This window comes from Ciona robusta, chromosome 11 (genome assembly GCF_009617815.1).
Source record: "Ciona robusta chromosome 11, ASM961781v2".
NCBI classification, from domain to species: Eukaryota; Metazoa; Chordata; class Ascidiacea; order Phlebobranchia; family Cionidae; genus Ciona; species Ciona robusta.
Window position 1 is genome coordinate 4,403,446 of NC_143245.1, and position 8,916 is coordinate 4,412,361.

Genomic DNA, 8,916 nt, shown 5'->3' on the forward strand with positions numbered 1-8,916 from the left:
AAGTAAGTTTGATTTTCTGGTAAGCTTATTAATTTTAAATAATTTCCCGTTTTTTTGTTACGTTAAAACTTATGTACGTTTCTGCATATTCAATTTAACTTTGACTATATTTGTTTAAAAAAATAATTTTTCCTACACCACATATATTATGCTAATTGTTTTTTTTTAATTATTTAGCAGCGGATTGGTAAATTTAAAAATTAAGAATATTTTGGAGGATAATTCTAAGACCGAAATCGGTGATCAAAACACTATTGAAAAGCAAAACTTAAAAGTGAGTTTTAGATTAATTAAAAGGTTGCATGTTACTTTTTTATTCATTATCATTGTTTATATGTTAAAGTTATATTTCCTAAAATTTGTTTATTTTCAATAATGTCAACCACATACATATTTTTTAACCTGTATTTTGCATTCATTTTCTGTGTTATGCAATTAAAGATTTAGGTTTCAGTTTTTATATTCTCTGGTTTATATAGGTCTAGAAACAATTAGGAATATAATGTTATCGGATTTTTATTGGCTGTATGTACATGTGGCACAGTACAGTGCTGCACTGTAAAATCGTTATAAATAATATATTTGAACTCAGCTTTAAGAAACAATTAAAAATAAATGATTTTAAAAAAATGAAAAATAGGAAGGATTAAATTTAGATTATTAAAAACATTGGAATGATACAAATATTCCCTAATTTTTATTTTAGGATAAGCTAGACAGAAATAAAGTAGTTTATATGTACAATCAAGTATTGACATTTTTTGACGTATGTTTCAAAAATTTTCTAATATTGTACGAATGCTATTGATATGAAAAAAAATCACAGTAAGAGAACTTAAAAAAAATAATTAAAAATGTTCGCTTTATATGCTGGAATTTCAAAAAAAAATGTTTTATACTAAATAACTTTATTGGGGGGTTTACATCACAGTAAAATGAAATGAATTCTAAATGTAAGATTGCAACTCTCCTCTTCTTCTTACGTCTGTTGTCCAACAATGAAAACCACCGCCAAGAGAGTTGGCATGAGTGATATCTACTTGTACAGTTTTTATACCTGAGTAAAGTACAATGGTTTTGTCATGTTTTTATATAGTATAAATTGTTTAAACACAATTTACTGGCATTTTCGTAAAAATTCAGTGGTTTCAAACATTTCAAAAATTAAGTGTTTAACAATCAACAAAGAGGTAAAAACTGTAACATCACATTATATGTTTGTCGACAATCACATTATAGTTCATTAAAAATGTAACTCATTTTGAAACTATATTTACCTAATTTTTCAAACATTTTTATGATTGGTTTTTCCACTTTTGAGCATAAAACTCTGTCCTCATCCAACATAAGAACGTTCATACTTAACCACTTTGATGACATCCATAACGGATGGTCTAAAATTGAAAATTAGAAAATAATTGTGTGCTATGACTATTTTTGTTCACTGAAAAATTATGTTGATAATAGGCGGATATTAGAACAAATTTGGTTTGAGGTGAATTTTGACTGATGTTTTCTTGGGCAACACGTAATGAAGATTGCTTCAAACCAGTGTCCCTAATGGGTTGTCCAAAATGGAACTTATTACCAAATTCGTTTTCGTGTAAAACAGTATTTGTGTTAAACTATTGTCGTTCCAATCCTACCAAGCGAGAATTAACAGCTTCGCGAAAAAATCGCGTGAAAAAATGCTCGAGTAAAATAGTTTGGCCGTGCGACGATTCATGAGTTTTTCCATAAGAAAAAGGTCACTGGAATTTGACCAATTCTATCACTGAACTTTGACTCCACCGGTTGAATTTGCGGTTTTGACAGGTGTTAGATCATATTTTGATGTTTCGTTGGTATGCCGCTTTAAGTAAGTTACATTTATTCATGCAGTGCGAACGTGAGGCCGTTAACCTAAATTAACAAAAAGGTTTACTGCTTATCAAAGTCCGCTAAAGTATGTGTTGCGCAAACATTCACGTTTATTTAGCTCATAGCTACATTGTCTCTGATCGTTGTGCAATGTTGCAACTATTGTACACGTGTTTCGTTTGGTATTCTTACATTGTGTTTAAATAGGTTGGGGGAAGTTGGGACACCATTTCACTCTTTGTTTCGTCCCATTCGATAGTAAACAAAAGGTATTACACGGCCTACTAGAGATCTCTAGTAGGCCGTGGGTATTATAAAACCGTATCCTCATGGCTCCCATAAACCGTTGTTATTTGTTTAAAACACGATCTGAATATTTAGTTATTTTGTACTAAAGGTGTCCCGTCTTCCGAAACCCTACTATGTATCGGGAAGCGTTAGGAGGTAAAACCTTGGAATATTTATTGTGCATTGAAACCACTCACCGTCCGATAGCGTGGGTTTAGGTGCTTGGACGATTTTCCATCCAAATTTTTCGAACATTTTTAGCTGCGAAAACGAAATTTAAATAATAGGGTGGGGAAAACGGGACTGGGGTAAGACGGTTATAAATCTTTTACCGAAGCTTTGTTTCCCATCTTACCCCACCATACTATAAGATAATAATTAACAATGATGTTAAGTATTTGTTACCTGGTTGCAAGGCCTGTCGGGATTTGCAATTACAAGACCGGGTCCTATAATATTGAACGTTGCATCAATATGCATTGGGTTCGGATCATGGAACGTAAGTTCGTGTACTCTGTATTCAGGTCCAAGGTGGCGGCGCAACCATTCTATACCAAGGTGGTTAGTAACCTGTGATTCGTGGTGTGTAAAACGATTTACTGTCTATGTTGACATAAACTGCTATAAGTTAACCATTAGTTCAATTTATTGAAACGTGTTTGCTTTAAACTTAAAGCTCATTGCCCTTTTTTAATTGGTTGTTTCAAAACGGCGTGGCAAGAGGGCTCGTCACTGCTACCATTGCTGTGGGCGTATGTGTTCTTGTGCAAGGCACTTAACGACAATTGATCTAACCCTTGGTCACTAATGAGTTATCCAAATTATCAGCCATACATATAAAATTAAATGATAATAATAATCCCCCACAAAGTAACATACATGGTAACTCGTAAGGGGGCACGATGTCTATAAAACAGAACACTCGTGTTATAAAGACTGCCGTTTTCCGGCCATGTGAGGATAAAAGAAATTGCATAAACACATACATACAAAACCGCACGTTTTACGAATTTAAATACGACGCATTGATTGTTTGAATCACCCAAACTAAGAAGATCAGAGACAAGATATATCTTGTAGTTTTTATCAACAACATTTCCCACAATCTTGATAACTAAAGATTAAGTGCCAATGAATCGGCTGGGAGTAAGTTGCGACAGAGATAATGTCAAGGTCGTATACACGACTCTACTACGAAATGACAGTCGTACCGTGAACTTGCTGATTATATGCAAGTTAGACTTTGCCCACGACGATTTATACCTGACTCCGCTGTACAAATATGTCTCTCCCCGCCCGAATAAAATCAGCAGCGTCAAAGCAGGGTTCAAATTCAGTCGTGACGAAACGGCCTTCCTTCACAAGACGATGCCGGTCCTCTATACTTTCAATTGGATAAGTCTGTAACATATCCCTGCGTTCATATAAAATTAAGGTAGATTTATAAGTTTATTTTCCCGCTAGTTTACAGCAAGAATTACTAAAACCTATTTTTTTAAACAAATGCGAAATCTTTTCGATAAAATCATTTTGGTTCGTTTTATTCTTTTATTGTGTAAACATCGCAGCTTAAAATGTTCGTTGTTGAATAAAAAGTCTGGCTAACGATCTGTACAGGAACAGGGAAAGTTACCCATGTGTTTTTGAACGTGTCTCTTATTCCGCTGTTGGTCATTTGTTAAAGTTGTATACACAATCAGTTAAAGTTATAAACACTTATACGTTATATACGTACTGACATAAACATTATATTTACAAATTACCTACATACTAACCATTTTAGCACCTCATCAGAAATGTTAACCATCCTTTCATGATACCATGTCAGCTATAAACTTTTGCGGTAAAGCATAATAATATAACCGCTCTATTTTTGCGCAAACCCAAATAAAAGTGATCTTAACAGACCTTTTCAACGACCTGTTTTCGATTCACATTAACTTACATTGTCATATAATTCGTCGCCCATCAGCGGCTTTGGTGCGGCTGTCCACTTTGCACCGGCTTTAAAATATTCTTTTAACAGGGACCTGTAAGCTCTGTACTCGAAGAAACGTGACCTCCAAGCCATCGGAGCTTCCATGATCTCGTTCCCAAACACGATCAGGATATCTCGAGGCATGGCAGAATAAAGACCAACTAAATATTGAACAAACAGTCTTATGGACAAGGTCAGTTAATGATTTCACAAAGAATGTTACTTAAAGATTTTCTGGGTCACACTCTAAAGAAGGGGATTTGGGAAAATGAACCTCAGGTCTAAAATATATTTGGTATATTACTCGTAGGATCTCACCCTTAATTGCATAATGTGTCAAAACGCAAAACAAATAAAAGTGTATTAAAAGTATACTCATATGTATAGTACTGTGGGGTAAGATGGGATACCTTCCGTACACGTGTAGTACTGAGGGAAATGTGGGACACAATTTCATTGTATCTTACGACTCCCATATAGACCATTGTTAATTATTTAAAACACGATCAGGGTATTTGGGTATTATGTGCTAAAGGTGTCCCATTTCTCCCCACCTGATATTATAATAATATGCAAACACTCTGATCGTGTTTTAAACAATTACCAACGTTCTATGCGAGTCGTGAGAATACAGTTTTATAATTCTTTAAATGATCTCTGTTTGCTACCAAATGGAACGAGAAAATAGAATAAAAATGTGTCTCATCTTCCCCCACCCTACTAAAAAAGAAAAAATGTTTCCCACCTGGTGACGAAAAATCGGGGGTTTTATAATCTTTCTCCCAGTTTATGACGTCAGGCCTGCGAACAATGACCCCTTCATGACGTAACACATTACACATCTCTTCCACTTCTTGCTTTGCCTTTTCAATATGTTTGTCGGGAAAAGGTGTTCCTCCGTATTTTTTGTAAAAGTCCCAATATTTCTCGTTCGTGTTTGCCTAAAATCGATTAATACCGACTTGCTTATTGTACTTATAACACAATAATTGGAATATATAGTTAATATAGTTACCGCTAAAAAATTTAAGTTTCAGATGACTTTTATATTTTGTGTATTTTAAAAGAACAAAGTTCTTATATGAAAGTCGTACGGTTTTATAATTCTTTGTTTACTATCAAATGAGAAAATAGTACGAAAAGGTGTCCCATCCACGCTCTACTATATTTTTTGTTAATAAAAAAAAAAAAAAAGAAATAAAAACTTCGATCATTTTACTCCAACCCATTATAAACATTATTAGAGTAAGATGTACGCTGTTTTATCGCAATAATTTCGGATATTAAACTTTTAAACGTTTTTATTACAATACCTTTACTTCAGTTGTAAACTGCGGAACGCATGCCCCATCAGGTCGACCAACAATGACTTCTTCAAGTGGATCCCATTCGTTGTGCGAGTTAACCGGTATAGAGGGTTGCGGTATCTCCTGTTTTATATAATATCTATCTATATATAATATTAACCGTATTATTATATGGAGTAGGATGGGGGAAGATGGGACATCATATTATTCCATTTTCTCGTTTCATTTGGTGGCTAACAAAGAAAATTCAAAGGATCGTTAAACAATATCCTTGCGACTTCCACTGTCGTTACTTGTTCAAAACACGGTCAGGATATTTAAATGTCATGTGCTAAAGGTGTCCCATCTCCCCCAACTCTACTGTATATTTTTGACTAATATACATGCGACTTAAATGTGTTAAAAGGCAATTTGTAATGCTTTAATAGAGATACAATTTAGTGTACATCAAAAGCCGTATTTGTATAATGCTTAAAATGGTTTCCTTGTGTGGAACAAACAGACACATTAAATTTTTGTTGTCGTTATATTTAACATTAGTTTTGTTCTAATCTATCTGTGTGAGGTACCACGGCGAAGCATGCGCCTAAAAAATTAGGCGGGTGTTAGCTATTATAGGATGGGGAAAATAGGACACCTTCAGCACAAAATATTTAAATATCCTGGTAGTTTTAAAAACAATTAACAACGGTCTATGGAAGTCGTCGTGACCATACGTTTTCATAATTCTTGAATTTTCTTAGTTTACAACCAAATGCGACGGTAAAATAGAATGAGTAGTTGTCTCATCTCCCCCCACTCTACTATACATTAGTGCAGAGGCTAGGCTATGAACGTCACATTTTCAAAACTTGTTTAATGTGACGTCACAATTTAGGGGAATAAATGTTATTTGTTACGTAATACGTACCCCGGGAACGACTCTTTTGGCATGCTGGGTTCTTGCCGTGAGCACACTACCGCTTCCAGTGGCCTAAAAATAAAGTTTAGGTTGGAAATCTTAATATTATGCGCTGGTTTTGTTCTATTTGATTAAAAGACTGACGGTGCCATTTTGGGAAAAATGTATATCTTTTAGCAATTAATTGGTTGGACTTGATTTTGTCTGTTATACGTTTTCGTAGCACCAGATCCTGGTACAGTTTATACAGTAGGGTTAGGAGAAGATGGGACACTTTTAGCACATAATGTTTTAAACAATTAATAACGGTCTATGGGAGCAGTGAGGATACGGTTTTATAATTCGTTGAATGCTTTTTGTTTACTACCATATAGGACGAGTAAATATAATGAAAATGTGTCCCGTCTTCCCCCACCCTATACCATATTTTTTTGTAAATTTTACAGGACCACGAAAATTTTAATACAATACCAACACTCGCAAAACAAAAATTTTTGGGTATGTGTTGTATAATGATTGAAAACTTTTAGAAATAACTGGTTGCCTGTTTTACTTAATAGTGTTTATTTCGTAATCTAAAAGTCTATATTTAGACCATCGCTATGCAAACTCAGACATTATGCCTCCAATAGTTAATCATTGCTTTACCTTAAGCAAGACATCGCTTACGAGTTTGGTCTGTCGCAATACTGCCGATACACTTTGCAAAGTTTTCATTTTAACTTTTTTGTCTAAATTGATCACACCTGGATGTTGCTATTTTTATAACTGTAAAATGTGTTAAACAAATAATGAATGAAAATAACAAATATCAACTTTTCGTATAAAAAACATAGCTGATCGACCTTTCCATATTTACATTACACTTATTAGTAAAAATGCATATACGGCTTTAAATGCATTGCTATATATGCAATATAGAATGAGCGCCAAGCATAGCTTCTCATGTCCTGTCCTGCTCTTGCTGCTACGTGCAACAGTCCACTCACATGTTTCGAAAAGTTTTTGACGAGTTCTATCACGAAAAAGGGAATCAGGCGGTTAGCAAGTTCATGGTAAAAGCAATGCCAACGAAATACCAAGCAGTCCAACTACCGCCTATGTTTGTCAAAAGCAAGCAAAGGTGGTAACTTTCGCAATGGGTTTAAATAAACTTCATTGGTTACGTTTTTCTATTGTGGAAAGGCGTAAAAAGGTTATATTAACATTATCAACCATTTCTCGTAAATAATATATTTCCTCTAAAATGACAAAGATGTCACAAATTAACCGCTTCTAAATCCTGTTTTTGACTTTCTTCGATACAAAAAAGTACCCGTGTTTTTAGACTTTACAATTTTTTCATTAGTTTGTAATTCCAAGTTTTCCTTTAATTCACCTAAAAACATGCATTTTTCATATTGGTTTGTTATTTTTGACTTAAATTGATGCTTAATTTGCATTTTACGCAACAATTGATTAGACTATTTCTATGGCTTTGGGTAAAGGTGGGACCACACGTTAGTGGTATGATGACATCTCTTATTTCGTCAAATAGTGGTTGGGCATGACATGGCCTACTAAAGACATCTTTATTTCTATATTAACGACATTCTGCAACTTGTAGTTAACCCAACGAAATTAACCCACTGTGATGCTAGTTTCTTTGCCAGGTAAACTTTAATAAAGTAGGGTGGAGGAAGTTGGGACATCTTATTATTCTATTTTCTCATCACATTTGGTAGTAAACAAAGTAAATTCAAATAATTATAAAACCGTAGGCTATATCCTCACGACTCCCATTCCAATAGACTCATAGAGCATATAGACCATTGTTAATTGTTTAAAACACGATCAGGATATTTGGCTTTGATGCGCGTTTTATAAAATCGTGCTGATAATACTATATCGAATAATTCTGTAACATTACTTTCCTGTTAATTATTAAATCCGTAAGAAAAAAAAAGGGTCCGTGAAAGGAAAATTAAAAAATAGTCTCGTCTGACAAAGTGTTCTATCTTTCCCCATCCTAATTCAAATATCTTAATCGTATTTTAAATAATTAACAATGCTCCATGGAAGCTGTGGATACGGTTTTATAATTCGTTGACTGCTTTTGTTTACTGCCAAATGGGACGAGAAAATAGAATGAAAATGTGTCCCATCTTCCTCCACCCTACTATAAATAAGTTTATTACAAGGTTAGAAATAAATGTAAATAACACAAGATAATATAACACTTTTAAAAACATGTTACCGACAGCAAAGTCCGCAGAAATTAATTCGTAAAATTAAGATTTTGCCAACACAAAATGCCTACAACACCTGGTATTCCCAGGCGGTCACCCATCCAAGTACTAACCGGGCCCGACGTTGCTTAACTTCCCAGATCGGACGAGATGGGGTGTTCTCAACGTGGTATGGTCGTAGGCGTTAGTATCACGCAAAGTACCACTATTAAACCGTTTATATGTCTTCGGGCCTTATTTGCAAATACGCGAGTACCAGCTTACGAGTTACCATGTATGTTACTTTGTGGGTGATTATTTTTTTGGGGAATTTTTTCATTTTTTTTATGTATGGCTGATAATTTGGACAACCCA

At 34.3% G+C, this 8,916-nt stretch overlaps 1 protein-coding gene and 1 non-coding gene across 2 annotated transcripts; both read right to left on the minus strand.

The window, feature by feature from the left end:
* Window positions 1-228: 228 nt before the first annotated feature.
* On the minus strand, window positions 229-7,129 carry LOC149728226 (glycine amidinotransferase, mitochondrial-like). The gene is made up of 10 exons (XM_089888555.1): window positions 6,983-7,129; window positions 6,344-6,406; window positions 5,440-5,556; window positions 4,872-5,067; window positions 4,094-4,287; window positions 3,412-3,549; window positions 2,554-2,718; window positions 2,346-2,409; window positions 1,278-1,394; window positions 229-1,057 (listed from the first exon to the last, which is right to left on the minus strand). The coding sequence occupies exons 1-10, from the start codon at window positions 7,049-7,051 to the stop codon at window positions 948-950; spliced, it is 1,233 nt and encodes a 410-aa protein (XP_089744681.1). The 5' UTR covers window positions 7,052-7,129; the 3' UTR covers window positions 229-947.
* Window positions 7,130-8,626: 1,497 nt separating this feature from the next.
* LOC149728227 (5S ribosomal RNA) lies at window positions 8,627-8,745 on the minus strand. Its single transcript, XR_016386089.1, has one exon. It is a non-coding gene; the product is annotated as a 5S ribosomal RNA (ribosomal RNA).
* Window positions 8,746-8,916: the final 171 nt, after the last annotated feature.

Excerpts from the sequence above, each read along its gene's own strand:
- LOC149728226 (XM_089888555.1), bottom strand. The coding sequence starts at position 7,051 with ATGAAAACTTTGCAAAGTGTATCGGCAGTATTGCGACAGACCAAACTC. Across the intron at positions 5,557-6,343 it reads CCAAAAGAGTCGTTCCCGGG|GAGATACCGCAACCCTCTAT; the intron begins GTACGTATTACG and ends TATATAAAACAG. Across the intron at positions 1,058-1,277 it reads AAAAATGTTTGAAAAATTAG|GTATAAAAACTGTACAAGTA; the intron begins GTAAATATAGTT and ends TACTTTACTCAG.